The 21,938-nt window shown below is 40.5% G+C and overlaps 1 protein-coding gene across 1 annotated transcript; it reads right to left on the bottom strand.

The window, feature by feature from the left end:
- Nucleotides 1-824: 824 nt before the first annotated feature.
- Nucleotides 825-19,452, bottom strand: hic2 (hypermethylated in cancer 2). The gene is made up of 2 exons (XM_041999847.1): nucleotides 19,379-19,452; nucleotides 825-8,659 (listed from the first exon to the last, which is right to left on the bottom strand). Exon 2 carries the CDS (start codon nucleotides 8,605-8,607, stop codon nucleotides 6,844-6,846), a length of 1,764 nt encoding a protein of 587 aa, XP_041855781.1. The 5' UTR covers nucleotides 8,608-8,659; nucleotides 19,379-19,452; the 3' UTR covers nucleotides 825-6,843.
- Between the last annotated feature and the right edge of the window lie 2,486 nt (nucleotides 19,453-21,938).

The raw sequence follows: 21,938 nt of genomic DNA on the forward strand, positions 1-21,938 counted from the left end.
AGGCCAAGTGTTCACCACACCTTAATCTGTTCTTAATACAGATAACTTGCAGGCAGCTAGCTTTGAGAGGCTGAGTCATATTATCATGACGAAATAAGCATATCATTAGAACTAATCATTTCATGCTAGTAGGTTAGGATATAAACAGGATATTTTTAGTAAAGTCTCCTCATGCGTGACATTTTTCATGAGACATATTGTAAACACAAAACACATTTTGTAGCATTTGTGCTGAAGCAACTGATTCAGCAAATAATTACAAAGTTAGCTTCAAAGTTATATAAGCATAAAAAAACAATCAGCAAAATGTTAACTATTGTCAGCTACATTTTTAAATGTTTTTAAACACAAAGAAGGTTGTGTGTGGCAATCAGTCAAAATATGCAAGGGCTGGCAACCGTACATCTAACTTTCACTGATCTGCAAATTAAGTCAGTACTGGGGTCAAATACTTGCTTGCTAAACTTTGCTGAACTGATAACGACTGCAAAGTTTCGTTCCCACCCTGTTCACTACTTTGCTTTCAATGTATGCTGCCCTTAAAGCTATTGTCTATTAGGAAAGCTGCCAACAGGTTTTCATTTCACTTGAATAGGTTACACAACCCATATGAACCCATTACTTAGGCATGTCCCTAGAGTATGCATTAATTAACCTTCAGGCAAAAAAGTAGCAGCACCTGAAATAAGACAACAAAGTGTGACCTCCCTAGTTAGGAAACATTACCCATCTGATTTACTCTGTGAAAAGTATCACTTACAACAAACAACAGAATGAGATTAGTTCTCAAGGGAGGAACACGAACTAAGAAGAGTCGAACACAGTTTTGGTTTTCAATCAAGCTTTTAATGAAAAGATCATAAAATAACAGTTTATTTTTCCTCACTGCTGTACATTAAGACTGCAAGGTTGTGAGTGCTGAGGTCAGCTGTATTACACTTTATGACACTTTGAATTTGCGAGCCCCGTCGTTATGCACGGCGGCGGCTCCAACCTGAATACGAGCTCTCTAAGAAGTGGAGATAAAGAGAGAGCCCAGCCTGGGTGCTGCCAAAAGCCACAAAAAGGGTCAGAAAACCTCACCTTAAAAATACTAGTGTGTGCATGTTACATGGTGTTTGCAGTCTAGACGGTGGCATCTGTGTTTGCATTACTGAAGGTTTATGCGCATACACGGCAACAAAAGTGCACCTGGGTGTGTGCACCTTTGCATGTGAAGTGTTTGCCAGGGGGGGGAGGGGGGGGGGAGCTTCTTGCCCTTTAATTATTCATCGGCAAAGACCCTACATGTCCATTCCAGAGCCTCTCAGTCCATAGATGCTGATATATTATTGAGAAGCTGTTCCTGAAGAAAACTAGAGAGGAAGCTCAATACACCCACCTTATGAGCAACTCCACTAATCAACTCTTCAAGTACTATATTTTTTAGCAGCTAATCATGTCTGTCCATAAATGTAGTGCACCTCAAGGTGACAGTGTGCCTTTATAAATCCATAGGTATATGAAAATGAAAAGTTATGAAAATATGCTGTGATATACTCTTCAAAAGGAACATTTTGGTTACAGGTGGACGGCAAAAAATATAAATTTAATGGCAAACAGCACATTTCTGTAAACACTGAAAGTTTTGAGGTAATTTGGTGTTTTCTTTTTTTTTCTTTTTTTTTTTAAAGTCACTACTGCACAATCTCACTGAAGGTACAGTAAATACTGAAAAATGCAGCAGAGCGGAGAATACAGGCCCCTGCACAGTAACACAGAGATTACGGAGGGCCAAAGGGCTAAAGCAGGGGTCAGGTGTATCTGAGATAGAGCAAGGGACAATAAAGCTTAGACAGGATTTAATGGCACTGGAGGCCATTTTAAAACTAGCTTTGGTTCTGTCTGCCGAGGTGAGGAGGAGCATCTCCATAATAACTGGACAGACCAGCCCCTCTAGAATGCAAAATGCCTGGAGATGATGGAAGAAGTAAGAACCGCAAAAGAATCAAGAAATAAGATTAAAACTTTAACAAGAGCTGAATACAGTCACTCGGAAAAGTTTCCTGCTTCGTATTTTTAATTTTAAAGCTTTTCTAACACTGCATAATGATATGGTATCTTTTACAATTACAATGACAATGATGAGGTAAGAAGAGAAAGACAAAGAGTAAACCGTCAGTTAAATCGGAACTGATATGAGAGCACCCGGGTCCTTCCAGAGGCTTTGAAAAACATACAAAGTGCACTTAGTAAAGCTATCTCATCCAACGTTTCTAAAATCCTCAAATGTGGAACTAACAGACACTAAAAACATTAACATCATGTAAAAGAGATGGAAGAAGTGGCAAGTGGTTTAAGACAAGAAATATAACAAAATTCAGGAGAACATAAATGCTCAGAGAAAAGTGTGGAATATGTGCATGTTTCTGCTGTGTACATGTTTTTTTTTTTTTAGCAGCATGGCAACACCCAGGGAGAGCAAGCTTTAAAAGATACAGTAGCCTCCGCTCTGCACAGGCAGCAACAGTGTCCTGCCTGTGTCCATAGATGGACACACAAAGGGTTAAAGTTCAACTCCCCATCAGTCAGTGAGAACTCAAGACCGCATGGGGGAAAAAAAACAAAAAAACAAAACCCACCCATAGTGAATTACATGAATTTAAACCCTACAGAGTGTCAGGTACAACTGAGAAAATAGTAAATGCCATAGACCATTTTCTTTGAGTTGGAAGAAGTACATCTGTTCTCCCATAAAAAGAGTCAACTTCACAGATTGTGGATCATGGCTATGTTTTGTGTCTCAATTTTGATTCTCAGCTTGAAATCCTTAAAAAAAAACAAAAAAACAGAAGGGTGGTCCTGCCTCCACCTCAGTCCCACACACTGAGTAAATTCTTTGAAGAGGTGAGGGCAGGCCCAGAAATAAATACATTCATCACTGACAATAGACATTTGATAATAATAATAAAAAAAAAAAAAAAAAAAAAAAAAGAAGAACACTGTCAATAAGTGTTTGCGCCAACTTTGTTTGAGGTTCGGCCAGCCAGAGGTTTTACTCACAGAACGCGACAAAAAATGTTTTGAGACATCACTGAATCAGAAAAACAAGAACATTCACAGTTAAGACTACAAGATAAGCCTGTTTACATGCAAAGAACAAATCAATGCTACATTCTCCAGATAGGTTTCAACGACTGCCAGCATGAGAGATGTACCATGTCAGAGTAAAACAATCCAAGTACCCCCCAACACACACACACACACACACACACACACACACACACACACTTCAACTTAACAAGAGACCCAGGCAGAGAGGTAGCCCTCAAATGCATTTGGGCAAATACAGAGACACAACATTGAGCTAAAGACCCTGACTAACAATGCCTTTTGATTAATACGTCAAGGATGCACATGCTACCTCGCCCAGCACCCCCCTTCCTACAATCCCATCTGAAGACAGGCCAGAGGGCAGGATGACTGGGGTGCAGGGTCACCCCAGAGCCAGCTGGCAAAGAGGGGGAGTGCCACACAACCACACACCCTCCTCCTAATTGAATATGCAGTAGCCACCTCATGTTCAATGCTACGCTTTTTGTTTTGGCAGCAACATCTGTGGAAAAGCATACAAAAAAAAAAAAAAAAAACCCTCACACAAAACCATCTCTCTGACCGGCCGAGCCCCGACTGAGGTCTGTAAAACTGTAAAAGTTTATGTAAACAATGAGATAAATACATATGTTTCTTTTCTTTCTTTTTTTTTTTTTTTAGAGCCACACATGGTTCCATAATCATTCAAATGTGCTTTGGTTTAAAAAATAGTTTGTGGATTTGGGTATGAGCTTTCTTTCTTCTTAGTTCTTTGTACAAGTTTGCAACCATTTGTGTTACTAACTAAAAATGTAGATTCGTTTCAAGCTGCCTCGCCTTTGTCAAGGCTTTTCATGTTAGTTGAAAAAGTACCCCCCTGTTCGTATTAAATATGAAACTAGTGTTTAGCTTTTCCCGTGATTAAAATACAGAGAAAATTGATACAATGCTATATCTTACAAATGTAGCTGAGAGTCTGCATTAACAGATGCAGAACAATCCCTGAAGTATTTGAATAGTAGTAGTAGTACTAGTAATAATAGAGTAGTAGTAGTGTGGTCACAGTTTGGAGTTTTTTTTTTTTTTTTTTCGTTATGTCAAACAAGCAAGCATTCAAATGCAGCTGCAAAATATTTTGCAGAGATGGCTAAAGATCACATTGTACAAACACCTTTTGCATTACAGACATTGCGCTGTATTGCAGTAAGTGATGACTAATACAATAACGTTTGAAGGCAACGCATTGCGGACTCCCTCTTTAACTAGAAGAGTTCACAAGCAACAATGTACGTGTTGATAAATTATGTTTGTGGATGGGAAGGTGTGAAAAATTCACATGTACCATGCAGTAACAAAACAAGATACGAAAATCCAACAAAATGTAACAGCTGTGGGAGTCCAGGATGCAGGTACCTTAAAACGAAAGTGATGTTTATATAACTATAGCTGCATCCCTGTGACAACGAACATTTCACAGACTTTAACATGATGACAAAAGAGGTATTGAAAAAATAATGAAAAGGGACAGTTATACCGACATAATGGAGGAATGCCTATACGAAAAACTTGTAGTGAAGGTTTATGATCCACAGTGTGACTGTTGAGAGCAGATACACTGGACAGGTTTCAGCAAAACCTACAGACAATAGAGGGGTCATTCCCGACTTGTGGTTTCTTATAATGATGTACAGCGTAGAACAGTTTAAAATAATTTAAAATCATACTGTGTTATAATGGAATACAATCAGACAAAAAAAGATGCTGCAGGAAACCAACAAGTTGTCCAGTTGTCCAGTGCATCTCTGCTTCTCCCTTCTTACAAGTTTTAACAAGTCTGGCTCAAAAAAAAAAAAAAAAAAAAAACATAAAAAAAAACATAAAAAAAAACTAACAAGCAACTTGAACTTCACATTTAAATTCTGATTATAATTCCTATTTTTTTTCTTTTTTTTTCTTTTTTTTTTGGTCTGAACTGAACAGATAAAATGTCATCAAATCCTGTTTTTCTTAAAGTCAGGGAATATAAAGTGATAAGAACTCTGAATACCAACAAAAAGAAACAAGAAAAGCATGTTCGGGGAAACATGCATTTAAAACTTTACCGGTTTTGTCAGGCGATAAAGTTTACATAATACCGGCCCACCAATCAGCACAAGCTTTCCTTGCAAACCACAAGAACCTCCTTCTGTATCAAGAATCATTGGCCAAAACTCCTTCAAAAGAGTGGATTTCTTTGTCTGGATTTAGAATATAATTCATAATTTGTTTTATAAAGCAAAAAGAAATAAAAAGAGAAATAATTTAGTATGCTATATATCTTAAGTACATCTTTTTTAAAACTTTGGTTATGAACTTGTCTAGCAATGCTTGTTAGTTAGCTCTGTTCTCAACATTCATAAGATCTTTGGAACACTATACATCTAAACTAATCAGCTAAACACTATTTGCTCCAGGCAGGATGCTACAGTACACTTTGAAGTGGGGCCACAATGACCAGGGCACCCTACCAAGAAAAGGCTATATCTGACAAGTACAAACAACAGCTAAAAACAATATTAATGTGTAAAATCTATGAGCATTAAAAACCTGTGTTGAGAGATGGGCAGGTTAAAGCATTAGGTGAAAAGTTACCATAATCTACACACTTTTTACAATTAATTACATAGGAACTTTCAACTAATCGACAGAGTTCGTAAGAGTAATCAGAGGTAGCGAGGTCACAAGCCTATATAAATAGACTCTTCTTTTTTCTGAGGGGAGGAAAGCTATACAGACAGAAAAATAAACGTACCCACTGAACATAAAGTTCAGTCTAAAATACCCCTTTTCTTAGGCCCATTACACCACCCATCCCATCCCACCCTAACCCCAAATCCCTCCCCTCCACAAGAAAAATCCCAAGACCTTCCAGTTTAAAACATTCACTGAAACATGACAAGTTTTTTTCTTTTTTTAAGTAAAACAAGTACCACAAGAGGTTCATCTTTCCAGTCAGGATTCACTCCTGGGAGCAATAGCAGGCAAAAAAATGAAAATCTCCACTACATCAATACAAACAGCCGTAGAGAGGACTTTGAGTATTTGTTATCTGTTAAAAACAAACACATCCTCCCAACATGAACCTTCTTTCTTTCAGGACTTTCAGTTAAAGCATGGAGATGGTGCCAACCCCATTTAACCCTCCTCTTTCATACCAATACCCATCACCAACATAAAGGATATAAAGCTGTTAGGGTAAAAATAATCTTTTTGCTGAATTATTGCCAGTATCGTTTGCATGGGTTTTTGGTCAACATAGCTCTGGAGTACAGACTGGGCTTTTGAGTTTATCTGTTGGATGAGTACTCAAAGACTTAATGCTTAAAGAGTGAAGAGAGAAAGGCTGCTGAGGGGTATGAGGTGAGGGGGCTTGACATTATATCAGTGCCCACATTCACATTTAACAAACCAGAAGTCATGCCACTTCACTGTGACTTTGTGACTTTGGAGAGAAACAGGAGTAAATTTGTCCCTGTGGAACTCCTGAGAGGTGAGCTAATGTCCTTTGAACGATGACTTGATCTTTGCATCAACAAGATCCAACCATCACCAAGAGAGCACTGTGGCTAACGGCTACATCATTCACTCAGCCAGGGTATCGTAAACTGGAATTAATATGTAGAACCATGTGTCTGCATGTGATGGTGTGCATTTCTTTGCTTACGAGATGGAAAAAAGGTAGAGAAATGTTTCTTTTTTTCTATTCCCAGAGTTCTTTGGCTTGATGCATTTCTAAGAGGGTGAGGTGTGCATTCTCAGGTGACTGATGAGGTTGCGCTGCTGGGTAAACTTCCCACCACATAACTGGCATTCATACGGCTTCTCCCCAGAGTGGACACGCATGTGCTCTGTCAGACGGTACTGCCGTGTGAAGCGCATGCCACACTCTTCACATGCAAAAGGCTTTAGGCCAAGGTGGCTGCGCATGTGGCGTGTCATGGTTCCCCTTTGGGTGAACATTTTGCCACAGATGTTGCAGGGGAAGGGCCTGGTCAGCCAGTGGCTCTTCTCATGTTGTCTCAGCGTTGCAGGGTCTTTGTAGCTCTTACTGCAGACTGTACACTTGAATGGACGTGTTTCAGAGCCAAAGCCAGAGGGACCAACTGCTGCAGAAAGGTCTTCTGCCTCCTCCTCATCTTCCTCCTTCACAAAGGTCCCTCCCTCCTCTTTGATGTAGAGCTCATCCTCTGTGTGCGTCTCCACGTGAGCATTGAGCTGCTCAGAACTGGGGAAGCCCTTACCACAGGGAATGCACACGTAGAGGTTATCCCCAAATGCTGGCTCAAAACCTTCCTGCCGGTAAACATAGTTGGCGCTGTGGTGCCCTCCTCCTGAACTCCCTCCACCTCCTGCACTCTCGCCATCACTTTGACCACTTTCTTCACTGTGGTCCTGCCCATTCTCTGCTTCCTCTTCCTCAACTTTGCACTGGAAGGACTTATCAGACACAAAGCTGCTGCTACTCCCTCCACCAATCCCAGAAGACCGGCCATCTTTAGGACCTACTATTACTCCATTTACAAGAGGCCTGTCATGATCTTCTGACTTCAACCCTGACACCTCTCTCTTAGGCCATTCATTCTTGCGAGCACCCTGTCGGGTTTTCTTTTGGGGCGGTGGGCCATCAGACTGGTTTTGGACTTCCTCTGAGGTTTTAGAGGAGGAGTTGAGGTCCATGGTCTCTGAGATGCATGTGTCGACACCTGGTAGAGTGGTTGAGGAGTCATCAAGTGAGGCACTGTTGGTTGTGGATACTGAGGCAGATTGAGGGGATTCTTGGGAGTTGCTGTGCGGGCTGAGCGCATCAGTGGCTGTGCCTGCAGAGTGAGGACTCTTCTTGGACAGGTCAAGTCCAAGATCTGGCTCCCCAGCACTTGCTCCACTGCTGAGATTACCATTACTGCTGCCATTTCCTCCATTCCCATTCTTTCCAGAGCTGCCGACAAACATCTCATCATCTGAGAGCTTGTCCCGAAGGCCTTCATCTGGTTGTGGTTGGTCAGCATCTGAAGGGGTCGGATGATAGTGGTTGTTGGGGCCAGCGGGGGTAGAAGAGGAGTGGCGCTGGTTGTTGAGTCGTAAGCGACTAAGGGGACCTGGAGTGGAGGGTTTGCCTGGCAGGGGTTTCCCGCCACTGCGCTTGAGCTTCTTTCTGCACAGAGCAGCGAGGTCATGGAGCTGGAGGTAGCTGGCTGCGGTCAAGAGGGCACTGAAGTTCTGCTCACTGCTCTGGTCTGAGGAGGACAGGAGCTTCCCAGTGTAGATGAAGTCAAGTACTTGTCTGAATACAGAGGGGTTGACCATCTCTGTGTCGAGGTTGATAAGGTTATCGTGGAGGACCAGAGATTTGAAATAGATGCTGCTTGCCGCCAGGATGTTCTTGTGGGCACGGAAGAGCGCATTCTCCACCACGATGATAACATCACACAGGAAGCCCTTGGCTCTCTGCTGGTTGAGTTGCAGCAGCAGTTGTTTGGCATGATTTGGCAGTTCCATTTCCTCCTTCCTTCTGTCCTTCTCTCTCTTCCTACACGAGCACCACCTAAAGCTGACAGAAAAAGAAGAAAAGGTGGTTAGTTTGGCATTCATAAGAAAAATAATAATTAAATAAACACTGACACTTGGGCTCATGAAATTTTCTTCCATCAAGCTTATAAACCCGATTAAAGCTATAAAAAGGACTATTTGAGCCTTAAATGCACACGTCTGAAATGCACAAGGAAGTCAAAAAGCCAGCTTGGTCAATGCAGTATGCAAAGGTTTTAGTAGCAAAACAGAGCTTGCTTTGTTTGGGAGGGGTGTTTTTGTGTGCAAGTCTGGTTCTTTTTGCAGTTTACAGTTACACCATTAGCATGTTTCACACATAATTCAAGCTGTGTTTTTGCAGAAACATCAAGTCTAGCCTCTCACAGGGAAATTAGTAAACTGTTAGCACACCATGCCACATAATCACATGGCGGTATAGAAACTGGAACCCAGCCCTCCCTCTCATCTTCCTTTTTAAACAAATTGCAACCCTACATGGATCAAGTTCTGATTGTACACATTGCTACTGTTCTGGCACAAAAGCCATAGGGGCGGAGAGGAAGAAAGGGTAAAGTAACTACTTCTCTCAGGTGCCTCCTCTCAGCTTCTCTTCATCAGAGTAACTCTAGTTTCGATGGGATGCCCTCTTTGGAAGCATGGCTCACTCAGCCTCCATTAGGTCATGGTAATGTCAGCCCTGCCCTATTGTCTGAAGGTGGGGGTCGGTGGCACAGCAGGGCCGGGGGAAGGGATTAGGTGACACCTGAGCAGGTAAAACTACACAAGAGTATGGGCAGAAGAGTAGAGGGAGGGTGTGGCTCAAAGACAAGGACAGCACCATATGATCCTCCAGAGAGGCCCTCATTTATGGAATTAGGGCAGGTGAATCTCATTCACTGATGACCCACTACATACCACGGAACTCTTTTTTTCCCAGTTTGACACAAGAAGCAAATATAGTTTCAAAACATTAAATGCAATAGATGAAAAGAGTGTGTCTGTAACGCTCTTTGCAGCCACAAGCTGGTTTAGACAGGAGGTCTGTCTTTGGCACAAGTTTAAATGGACACACATCTTTAATGCCCCCGAACACAGTGTGTAGCGTATTACAAGAGATTACACAGTAATGCAGAGAAATACTTAACTCAAGCTGTAAATATGTGTGAAAATGCACCATTTTAAATCTATGCCAACCAAGCGATTTACTGAAAATCATGTTTCATAACCCATAACAAGGAAAAGGGGGGCAGATCTTAAACTCAGAACAGAGAGCTATGATTACACTTTTCTCTACCAATACCCCTCATGTCAGTATGGTGTGTAATAAAGCTAAACTGTAACAAGGAGAAATATTTTGGACTAATTTTCTTACTGTATAAAATAGAGAAAACATGCAGTTTTGACTAAGCTAGCCAACCACTAGTCTAGGTCGGCTCATTGGTGCAAATGCAAACAGAGACAAAATTATAATTATAAAGAGATTCTGTCCACTTACAGCCTCAAACGTTATTGATAAAGTCCTATATTTAAGGTCAACATACACCAAACTGACGAGAATTGCATAATAATGCACAAACATAAAAACTGCAGCTAAAGCAGATGGCTAATCAGGGATGTGTCTATTACATGTAATACTGAACACCATAAAAAAGCAACAAGGTTAAAATTGCTAACTGAAGATGGCTGAGTCTGTCATGGTCTGACTAGCTGATACAATCAGCTGAAGTGATCATTACTCTCAGGTCCACGCCTGGGCTTGCCTCCTCTGCTTTGACACTTCTCCTCATGGTCTTCCCCTCCCCCATCTTTCCTCTGCACAACTCCTCTTCTCTCTTTCATCTTCTCAACCTCACCAGCCTCTCACTGGGCATGCAGACCTATCCCAGAAACAGTTCACTGTCCCCAGTGTTAATCATAATGAGCCATTCTGGAATACATAACCCAGATCTGTTAATCACAGTACATGCTAAAGAGGTCTATGGCTCTAAACCCTGCAGGCGGTAATGGAGGAGCACTAAGAGAAAGGAGGGCCTCTGCTACGATGCCAGCCAGGAAGCCGTATATCATTCAAGTCTCTCTTTTAACATACACACCTCTGCATGCTTTACGTGTGGGGGGTTCAAGAGGCTTTTCCAGCAGACCAACATAAAAAGGGGGCTGGGCTCAGCGTAGAGAGGGCAGCTCAGGAGGTGAAAAAAAAAAAAAAAGCCCTCCCCCATCCCCCTCCTCTTCTCATCCTCTGCTCTCCCTCTCCCCCAATTCACCCATGCTGCTACACTCTCCCCCTGGCCCCTTCAGTGCTACGCCGTGCCGGCTGGATTCCAGGGGGCTGCTAATGGATTACGGCTGATCTATATGCAGCTAGAGTGGGACACGTGTAGTCCCAGCTCCCCTTCTAATGATGCTGCCCGGGAAAAGAGGCATGTTACAAGAGAGGACAGATAGGCCTGCTCCACCATAATAGCTCCATCTGTGAGTGCCTGGTTTGCACTTAGTAGACACATTTTAAATACTACACCTAGGGATTTGTTCTTGATCTTCAGCATTGCAGCCTCACAATGTAAAAAGTTTTAGGTGGATGAGCCATTAGGATGATGATCAAAAGACAAGCAAGAAAAAAATAATGTCATAAGCAGGATGTCTCGTTCACATCTTATGTTACGTAGCTGGCAAGCAACATTTCTTGCAGAATTGGAAGCTGTATTTTTAAGCTCTGCAATGGCTGGCATGACAGTTGGCATGACAGTCAGTCAGAAGAAGAAACAAGACTTGCTCGGTTCAAGTATGGCAGCACATACCAATCAAAACAAGCCTTTGGCTTGAACTGTAACAGACCAGAGTTTATGTTGCCTTTCAAGCATAGCACAGGCTCCGGATCAGCTTACCTTGCTTGCGGTGTCAACCTTTTCAAAAACACTGGTTTGATCACACAAGGGGCAACCTCATTTTACAGGCTCAACCTTGACATGTCTCAAAAGCTTGTAGATGAGAATTTGAGCTGGCACAAATATTTACCTCAAAACTGACAGATTTGATCATAAAGTGGCTACATGTTTATTTATTACTGTAAACTAGTGAGGATCAAAACGCCCCAAGCAGTGAACTGATGCCAGCCCTCTCTGAATTAAGCTGGTTACACCAGAAATCTCAAAGATTGGGTTTGACTTAATTTACTGGCACTTGTCTTGGATCCTTTCTCCAAGGAGTTTATGGATTAAACTTCAAATGTGTAAGCCTTACAGTCAGTGCTCATGCAGGGAAGGTGACTGAGGGCGAAGTGGGCTGTGGCACTAATCTCCTGAACAGAGGGTAGAGAGCCAAGAGAGAGGGCAGAGGTGAGGCAAAGTCCTGTGGCGCAATAACAAAACACACCCTACAACTGCAAAAGGTCACTACTTGCAACCAAAAGAAAACAAGACTGAGTAGAATTTTAAGAACGTGTTCAACCTTAGGCTGTACATCTTTTTTTTTTTTTTTTTTTTTTACCAAAATTCCTTTAAAGAAAAGGTAAAAAAAAAAAAATTGCAACAATGAACTGTGTTGAATTGTCACTAAACTCACCAAATTCTTTACAAAAAAAGAGGAAATGGAGGAGACAGAGTGACTGAAGAAGTAGCAAACACGTACAGGAGCAGAAGGCCTGGATGTCTGCGTGGACTGAAAGACAGTGCACTTTAACACATGCAATTCACGAACACACTGACACACACAGAAAGAGGAGTATGCCGGTGGGCAGGGGGAGTGGGGGAGGGGTCTGTGGGGGTGGGAGGGGGTGCAAAGCCAGTTTGAAATACAAACACCAAGCAACCACCTCTGAGCCATTTCAACATGGCTGACCTTGCTGCACAGATATGGCTGATCCATGCAGGACTCGTGGGTGCTGCAATTATCTGACTTCTGCTTCTCATGCTCAAGTGAAAGAACAGCTCATGACACAATGTGGAGATTAAAGCAAAAAACTAGACTTTTCAGCTAACCACTCTGTATACTCCTTTACATCTGTGTATAAGTACCCCAAACATGTAAAAGGTTGGCATGGTAGGCAGCTATTCTAACATTTCCTTAGGCTATTATCTGAATCCAAGATATTTCATACTTAACCTTAACCTTATTTCCTTTGTTAATAAACATCCATTTATTGCATTTGGGCCTGCAAAAATATTCCAAAAAACCAGTTATCACTTTAAAATGTTGTCATTTCTTTTGATAAATACTAAAAATGCATGCTGCTGCTGATGAGACTAAGTAATGAAGCATTTCAGGTTATTCTGTGCTTTTTATTCTGCAAACACTAAAAATGTACTGGGTCATCAATGTTGTGAAATAAATGGGCATCCCTAGAAAAGATGTGATCTTGATGGTTATAATACATGTTTCTACTATTTGATGGTCCATCCTAGATGCCTCAAAGACCATAGATGCACAGTTGTTTAAGTGGCATTTGTGAATGTATATCTTATGCTCGTGCTTAATAAAGCTTTTCCACAATAATTCCTTGCCAATGTGGTTATGTCAGCTATCAATGAATGACAGTTGTGGATTCAGTGCTTTCTGAGGAATCCAATATAACAGGCGCCCAGCTTTGTCTTGCTTCTTACCTTTTAAGCACTGACATACTAGAGCTCCAAAGAGTCTTTTGAGGGTGTTTTGTGGCTACTGTTTTTGTACCAAATCCCCTTTATCATCTGTTGAAATGATCTATTTTAACTTTTTTTTCCATCACTAGCCCTAAATTAGCACCATACCAGTTTCTTTTTTAATCTGTTGCTAACCACAATGCAAACATGAATGTATATTATCTTATTTAAACCAGAGATCAGGCAAACCATCTTGGATTTACACAGTCTGCAATTAAATAAAATTTAGTTAAATGTAAGAATCACTGAGTAGCTTTAATATTTCAAATATTTGTCTTATTATTTAAATACAAAAATAAAAACAGGTTAGAAATGCATATCAGGTAACATTAGGACCTGGAATATGCTGAAAAATGGTTACTGTAAAAACATGTGATTACATAAGTCATTTTCACTTCACAATATTTAGCCTCGAGATGTGGTAGAGGTGGAAAATGAATGCATCACTGTGGAATAGGACAGCTGACAGGTTCCTGCCATCTGTATGTTTTACAGTCTATCTATTCAAGCAGAAGCTGCCATACTTATTTGAGTGTTACAACTGGATTGGTCAAAAAGATGCTCTTAAAGGAATAATGCTCTTTTTCAAACTGCTACATGGTTGTCACAATAATACTTTTCCTATCTGAACTGTGTCACATGTACACATGCAAATAACTGTCTGAAAAAGTAAGAATTTGTTGAAATCTCTTAAAAAAAACTAGATTAAATCAAGAAAAATATTTAGGACACAGCTCTTTAGCCAGGTAAGCATGAACGGCCCAATGCCCTGACATCTTCCAGGGCCTACAGAGCTTGAAACAAGTAAAGTCACTTGCCATGGCTTTAGCATGAACTATATGGCTGAGTGGCTTTGATGCTGAGCATCTGCTGGAATTCTGGACACAGATCCCATTTTAAATATTATCTTTTCAGAAAAGATGTTAATGAGATGAGCTGCTGTAGAAAAGCTCCAATACATTAGGATGAGACATCAAGGTGGATTTGTTCTGTCTTAAGAGACATAACATTTTACAGGGCCGCTGGATCTAAGCTGCAACTGAACAAGTGCACGATCAGAGTGCTGCATTGCTGAAGGGGAGGAACATGCCGCAGTCTAGGGAGAACCCCTCCAATTAACTCATTTTCTGTCAGGCAGTTCAGCCATGTTGCAGATGAACAAGTCATGCCCAGGGTGCAGTGGAATGAAGAGTCCCATTCATCTCATCATAGGAGGGGGCAGAGCTGGCTGTGCAACTCAAATGTACCAAAAGTCATAATGCAATAGTTGTTAAGGCAACAATCAAGCAATGCATTTAATTTTGAGTACTTCTCTTTTTACTAAATTTGAACAAGATTTAATAAAACAGATGTAATTAACACCCTCAGGTCATAGCTAATCCAGCAAGAGCAACAGGAATACAGGATTTCACATGTTCATTTCATCTGTATTGTGACAGATAGATGTTTTGCCTAAACTGGGTCACAAACCACAAACTTCTTTTTTATGAATTTGATGCTTCCCTTCCAGTCCCTTTTGTTTAATTCAATAACATCAGGTCATGATTACATTAAAAAAAAGCCTGATTATATATATTAGTGATGTAAATGATAAATTCTATCCACATGGAGACTATTTTAGTTCTCAGATATATTTGTACAACAGCACTGCAGTGAACATCTATAAATATGCACCATGTTGGTTACAGACTTTTGTAAAAACAGGATATGTCAAGGTACATTAACAAATACAAAACATCAGGACTGCCTCTGATTGACATTTTTTGACCATTTCTCTCAGTACATCATCAGGTTGACAAAGCTTAAGTCATTTAATATTGTTACATGAGAAGATGAAAAGCCAAGAATAGGATTTTAACCTTTTCCTTTTTTTTTTTTAGCCTGTCTTTGTTTGACAGAACTTACACCTATTTAGAATTTACACCTAATAATCGGCTAGACTCTGTTCAGTTCAGGTTTGCAACACTCAACCTGTCCAAGTTTGCTTTCACACTGCAGTCTCTCAAATGAATGGGACCGCTTCATTGAATAACGCATTCCTGTCCTTGCTAAATGCAGTGCTCCATTAAGAATTACTAAAGGTTAAGAAAAGACAAACAACAAAGAAGAAAACTTGTTCATCTATTAGTTAAAGCGGAGAAACATATGGACAAAACATGCCGCTGCACCAGATCCTAGCGGTCTTGGGCTACGTTCACGCTGCAGGTCTTAATGCTTGAATACGATTTTTTTTACCAAAATATGATTTTTTTTTTGTTTGTTTGTTTTTTTTTTTTTTTTTTGCGTGGTCATTCATATTACAATTTCAATGTGACCTCCATCATATTTAAGTGTGGACCGTAAGTGGCCCTGACGGATACTGCGCTCTGTAGCATATATGCATCAATTGCAGAGTTGTGCAGTCAGAGCCGGAAAAAAAGTAAATAAATAAAAAATCTAACATTGTTCCTTCCATTGTTTAGATTTGATCTTACCTTGTCCCGATTCTTCTGATGCAGATTTCTGATGTCAGTCGGATGAAATATGAGATGATATGATGATGATATCTGATTTAGGACCACATGTGAAAGTGGCCTGGGTTGGGTTTAAAAAAAAAAAAAAAGGATTTGTACCGTTGAGATTGTCAATAAAAAAGCCAATATGAAACACATATTGGGGGAAAAAAAATCAGAATTGAGCTGTAGCGTGAACATAGCCTTGAATTGACCATATTTTAATCAGAACTTTTTACTGTGCTCTTTTCTCCCGGCCAGATTTCGTTCTACATGCATGTATGTTTAGATTGTGCTTACCCACAATGCCTGATACGTTCTAGCCCACTTCCTGTATTTGTTTACCTTGGGATGCTTCTCCTCTTAGCATCCAGTTATTTAAGGTATTAAATTATTTGCATAAATGTGCATGTAACCATTTTCTCATTGTAAAAAACAACAACCCAAGAGTTCGTGCCATAGGTTTATGTTTGAGTGGGCATCTCTGCTCTGTGTCATCAATGCTATATTGCATTTTGTAGCCCACCAAAAGTGGCCCCTGGAGAAATTACATAGAGTGAAATGAACACTGAAAACCTTCACAGAGGTTAACATTAGTACTGCTCAACACTGGCACCCATACATACTGTATTCCACTGTGTGCCCTCAGACATGAAGTAATCAACCACTTTTCTAACAAGTGAACATATGATTGATGTGATAAAGGAACCTCTGTCTTGGCAAAATAAACTTGATGAGATAACACCCACACACACCCCCTCCCCCCAGCTTGTAAAAAGCAGTATACCCACATGACCCAGTGCCTAATGGTTTGGTTAAGGACAACAGGTCGGGTGAGGAGACAGCTTGTGTGATCCAAGGGTTCACAGAAGCTGCCCCCCTCCTCCTTCTTCCACCTCCTCCTCTTTCTCCAGCCCCTAAACACTGCATAACCTTCTGGCTATCAGTGCTACATTCCACATTCTTCTTCTTAAAGAACAACAACAACCCTGCCCTGAGGTGCTTTATCCACTGAACAAACCAAACGGCCCCTCAAACAGGCAGCGCAGAGCAGAGAAAAGCAGGCCGACCTGTACAGCCTCGCACAATCTATAAGTCCTCGTCCAACATGTCAGCAGAACATATAGCCTAAGTAGCCTTCTTACTGCATTGTGCTGCCCACACAGCCACAGTAAGCCATGAGCACACTGTACACAGGATGCTGGGTGTATGCTGAGAAGGGGAAGGGAAAAGAAGGCTGAGACAACCAGCCGATCATGAGGATCATCAGGCACAGAAACACACACTGGCCTCAAATTACCCCCCAGGCCAGTATTTGCCATCCATATACTGTAGTAATCAATGAAACTTGCCACACTGACTTGGTCATTTTAATACCAGAAATTAATTTGTTTGACCTTTACTAATAGGTCACCTACTTATTTGACAGCAACTACAACAAACCACAAAAATATAATAAATGGTTACTGTATTTGATGCATATTTCTATTTTAAGTTTTAGTTCAAAATAAAATTATACCAGCTAACTGCTTATCTGTCACATAGTCTAAATAACACTTTTTCAGTGACCACTTCAATTTTCTGCATGTCTGCTTAAGTTTACAAAAGATAAAATTTAGAAAGTTATGGTATCACATGCACTAAATACAAATTGTCTCATATAGATGCAGCATTGAAATCCAGGAGCCCCATCCCTGTTCCCATTTAGATTTAAATATTTTTGGATTTAACTTGTCCAGGCTTGAAAATTGTGTTTTTTCTAACTGTAATGCTAAAAAAAATGCAATTTAGACATATTTTGGGGCCAGCAACCAAGCCGGGCAACCCAATGCTTCCAACTGCACTTCTGGTTGGGTGTGACCAGTCAAACTAACATCTTGTAATCTTCATATTATAGGCTACAGTACCCTGCCACTCTGAGCAGGCCAACATACAGTGAAAACAGATGGATGCATCTTTATATTGTCCTAATGCAAAACTTTCTTAAGTCAAGAATTTACAAATAGTGAGGAAAAAAATACATATACATGTGTACATGCCAACAAAAAAGGTACTTAATAGGAGGAGGCAAACTAAACTATTGTAAACATGCAAGTTAGGACATATGGCTTCAGCTACTTTAATTCAAGCACCAAAAAGGGAGACATTAAATATCAGAACCCCATTAAAAAACTGTACCATGTTATGCTGTGCCATAAATGGGCTACTAAAGTTGCTGTTAACACCCTAAAGTGCACTATGTCACTTTTCTTAGTTAAAATTAAGCAAATTAGAGCAGAGCTTAAGAAGAGAAGCTATGTTTATTTCTTTTTTATTTATTTATATAGGGCTAAATAATTCGGTTTTGCAAAACAAGTGCGAGTCAAGGAAAACGCATTACTGACATTCCTGTATCTTATTATCGACATGGTACTTAAACAACACTAATCACATTCGGAGCCAAGTTGCCTTCAAACCTAAGCACATATATTTTTTTCAAAGCGCTTGATTTGAACTGAGAGTTTAACAATCAAAATGTGCGACGTACTGATGTGGGTTTGTTTTGTCTGAGCAATTATTTTACAGAAATCCTTGTCACGCACCACAGTTTCCATAAAACACTGCAGTTTTGGGGTTACAGTATAACGTTTCACCCACAAGAAAGTCCGTGTTAAGGACTATTACATCAATATATAAATATATAAAAATACAATGGATTCTCTCTCTCTCTCTCTCTCTCTCTCTCTCTCTCTCTCTCTATATATATATATATATATATATATATATATATATATATATATATATATATATATATAATCCATTGTATCGACAACATTCGTGTTTGACAACGTTTTTCAACCAGAAGCCAGTTGCGCCTTCATAGTATTGGATACGTTTGCAAGTCGATGCTGTTTTCATTTTGGCCCTACCTAAGACCAAGGTGGCTTAACCTACATATAAACAATACAGGTTACACCATTAGACATCGACTGAAACTGTTAAGATATCAATGATTATCGGATGATTGCGCAAAATATCCTGCGTAAAACCTGTTTATTTCACACAAAAAAGGAAGAAAAAAAACGAGTGCATTCCGTTTTGAAAGTCTTATCAGCTTACATGACACCGATCATTTTAAATGAATCCTTTTGCTCATCACCATATGGTGAAAAATAATTATTGTGCTATAACTGATTGTAAAACGTAGAAAAGGGAGCTCAGCATTTCAGAGACCGTTTATGGATCATTTCTGTCGCCTGATGTGCTCTGCCAGGCTGGTAATTATCTGGTGCTACGCTCGTTCTGTGGGGCATCTCCTGTAAGCTTACGACGCAAATAAAACGTTATAATAATTGCAAACTGTATGTTTATGCGGTTTAAAGGTTTAAACTAGCAAAGAATAACGTAAGAATGTTCGCTTTGCCAAGCAGGATGGTGTAAGAGTCAAAACAGGCACCAGTAGCAAAGCCCGTTTTTGTTGGCACGCCGTGGAAAAAAACCCACCATCGTAACGCTGAAAAACCTTGCGATTCTTACTGCAGCAGGCAGGAACCGATCTGATCAAAACTATGCATGAAAACAGCCCCGTTATCCACAATCCACCTTAAAGAAGAAATAGCGTGTTTAAAATACCTTATTACATCGGTAGGACCGTTCTCAAGCGTTCTTTACCATCCTCTTGCTCATCTCACAGCCTTCGGGACGCCATGTTGCAAGCTTATGACGTTAGGCTTCCTCACCCCTGACCCACATTTGAATAGAAACCAGCCCAAAGCGCAACAGAGAAAAAATACACCCCCGCTGTGGGAGGGTTTGGCCACTTTCACAAACCAGGACCCCTGGCAACTTTACCTGTGAGATGGCAGAACGAGGAAAAGAAAAACTGTTTAATGGCCCTTTTTTCTCTCTATTAGCAGGGCGACATTGTGGCGAGCTTCAAGTCTAGCCTTGAATGCAGGTCTGCAAACAAAACTGTATGACTCTACATATATTTATTCATTGGATTTTTTTTTCTACTTTCTAAATACAAAAAAAAAAAAAAAACATTTTGTTTTTTTTTTTTAAATGTGTGAGTGAAAGCTGAAGGTTTCAAGTCTAGTTTCATGCAACTTACAGATGGCCATGTAGCTTCTATGAAAGTTAACAGTTAAGTTTGGAATATTTTAAAGTCACAATTCTTTGCGGCACACATTTATTTAATTAAATGTATGTTTCCACTGGCTCAAAGGTTGTCACTTGGCAAAAGCGACACATCAACGTGTTACGCTTATAAGGCACCTGAATACAGCATCAACTTTGCAAATCAGTTTATCAGTTAAGCCAATTATTGCAGCCTGAAAATTTTTAAAGTCAAGAAGAGAATCTATCCACTCTGTGTATTTGCTTGGTTTGCATAAGCAAATATAATTTTCATGTGAGAATAGTAGTCTTTGGTATGCTGTCTGCACAGATCTGGTGACCAGAATAGTTTTTAAAACTTCGAAGTGGACCACATGTTTACAGCAAAGCCAGAAAAAATGAAAGCATGAGAACGTTAAGGTTCAGAAAGTGGGCACCAGATGTGCGGAAGTGTGGTGATATGAAGCTCCTCCTCTTACCACAGACAACCCACCCCCCATGCCAATTAAAAAAAACTGATACAAACCTCACTGGTGGGTTTCACCTTCATGTAATCATTAAACGTCTATTAACGTCTTTAATCCTAAGCAAACCTGCAGTGGATAATTAATCTTATTGCTCATCACCCCAGAAGAATAAAATCCGACAACATCAAAGTATAATCTCTCATGTTTGGTGCTTGTGGTTTGTTTCCTGGATAACGAGGTGATGGCTGTGTGCCAAAGTGCTCTTCTGACGCTATGTGGTTACCGAGGAAACTGCATCCTCTGTGGCTACTGAGACTGAAAACTTATCCAAATAAGGCGAAGTTAAATTAATCAGATTTCCCATAATTTTATTTTTTCTCTCATAATGAAACATTTTTATTACATCTATATTAGATCATTTTCACAACTTCATTGAGGAATTACCTTTCTCACTGTGACAAAGGATCTAATGAAGTGTAAAAAAAAAAAAAAAAAAAAAGCAACAACAAAAAACAAAGAGTAAGACAATATTGGCATGGATCATGTGTTGGTTGATTTAAAAAAAATCATCCAGGTGTTAACTTAAGCCCGGAACGGGCGATTATAGAGGCCAAGTTGACGATGAAGCGTATTTTATTAACAGAAGAAATCTAACCCATAACACACAATCAGTCTCTCACCTCCTTTTACAACACGGTCTCCACACTTTAGCGAACAGCGTCTCTCTGAGCGCGCTGCACCCTCTGAGGTACAGTATGGGGGTGAGAGCTGCATTAATTCGGGGCAAAATGCGAAGAGGATCAGTTCCTTCATTTCTAAAGTTGTAGCAAGTGGTGCGAAGAAAATTACAAGCAGTAATATGACAAAATAAGGGAATCCAGGCCCCTAAAAAAAACACAGCCACCACTAGTATGAGGTAGACAGAGGAGCGTTTGCTGTCCCTCTCCTCAGAGGGCGGCTCCCTTTCCAGCTGGAACTTGGCTATGACGAACAGCCTGATATTCATCCCTATCATTATAATCACTGTGAGTATATTCCCTGCAAAAGTACCAATGCTCGTCATCTGGCTGGCTATCCCGATTGTGACCAAATTGTTAGCAGCTACCATGCAGAAAGCATAGACCCAGTAGACTAAGATGATCAACAGGGTTCTGTTTCGGGTCATCCGATGGGAATATTTAAATGGTGACACAATTGCATGGTACCTGTCTGCCTGTGCGGCCAGAACAGCCATGAAAGACAGCCCCAGAAATGTGGGAACAATGTAAAAGGTTCTGGTAGGTGAATCAAAACTATCTCGTACATCTAGAACACCGACATAGTAATAGGAAATGCCTGTGCAGATGTCACTGAAGCAGGTGCTCAGCATGTACATGAAGCGGTTCTCTCTCCGCAGCGCACTGTTAAGCAGAATGGAAAGAAACACGGACACATTCAGGAAAATAATCGCTGCAGCCAGCAAAATGTTAAAGAGAAACATCAACACGTTGCCAAAGCTTGTGAGCGGCAGCACAAGTGATAAAACAGGACTGTTGTTTCTCATCTGTGCAGAGAAAACGCGTGCGCGCAGGATAACTGACAGTTCAGGTCTTCATCGCGCTGGCTGG

This window comes from Melanotaenia boesemani, chromosome 11, assembly GCF_017639745.1.
Source record: "Melanotaenia boesemani isolate fMelBoe1 chromosome 11, fMelBoe1.pri, whole genome shotgun sequence".
Taxonomy (NCBI): Eukaryota; Metazoa; Chordata; class Actinopteri; order Atheriniformes; family Melanotaeniidae; genus Melanotaenia; species Melanotaenia boesemani.

What these genes read in the sequence shown, in the direction of transcription:
- hic2 (XM_041999847.1), bottom strand. Translation starts at nt 8,607, where the DNA reads ATGGAACTGCCAAATCATGCCAAACAACTGCTGCTGCAACTCAACCAG.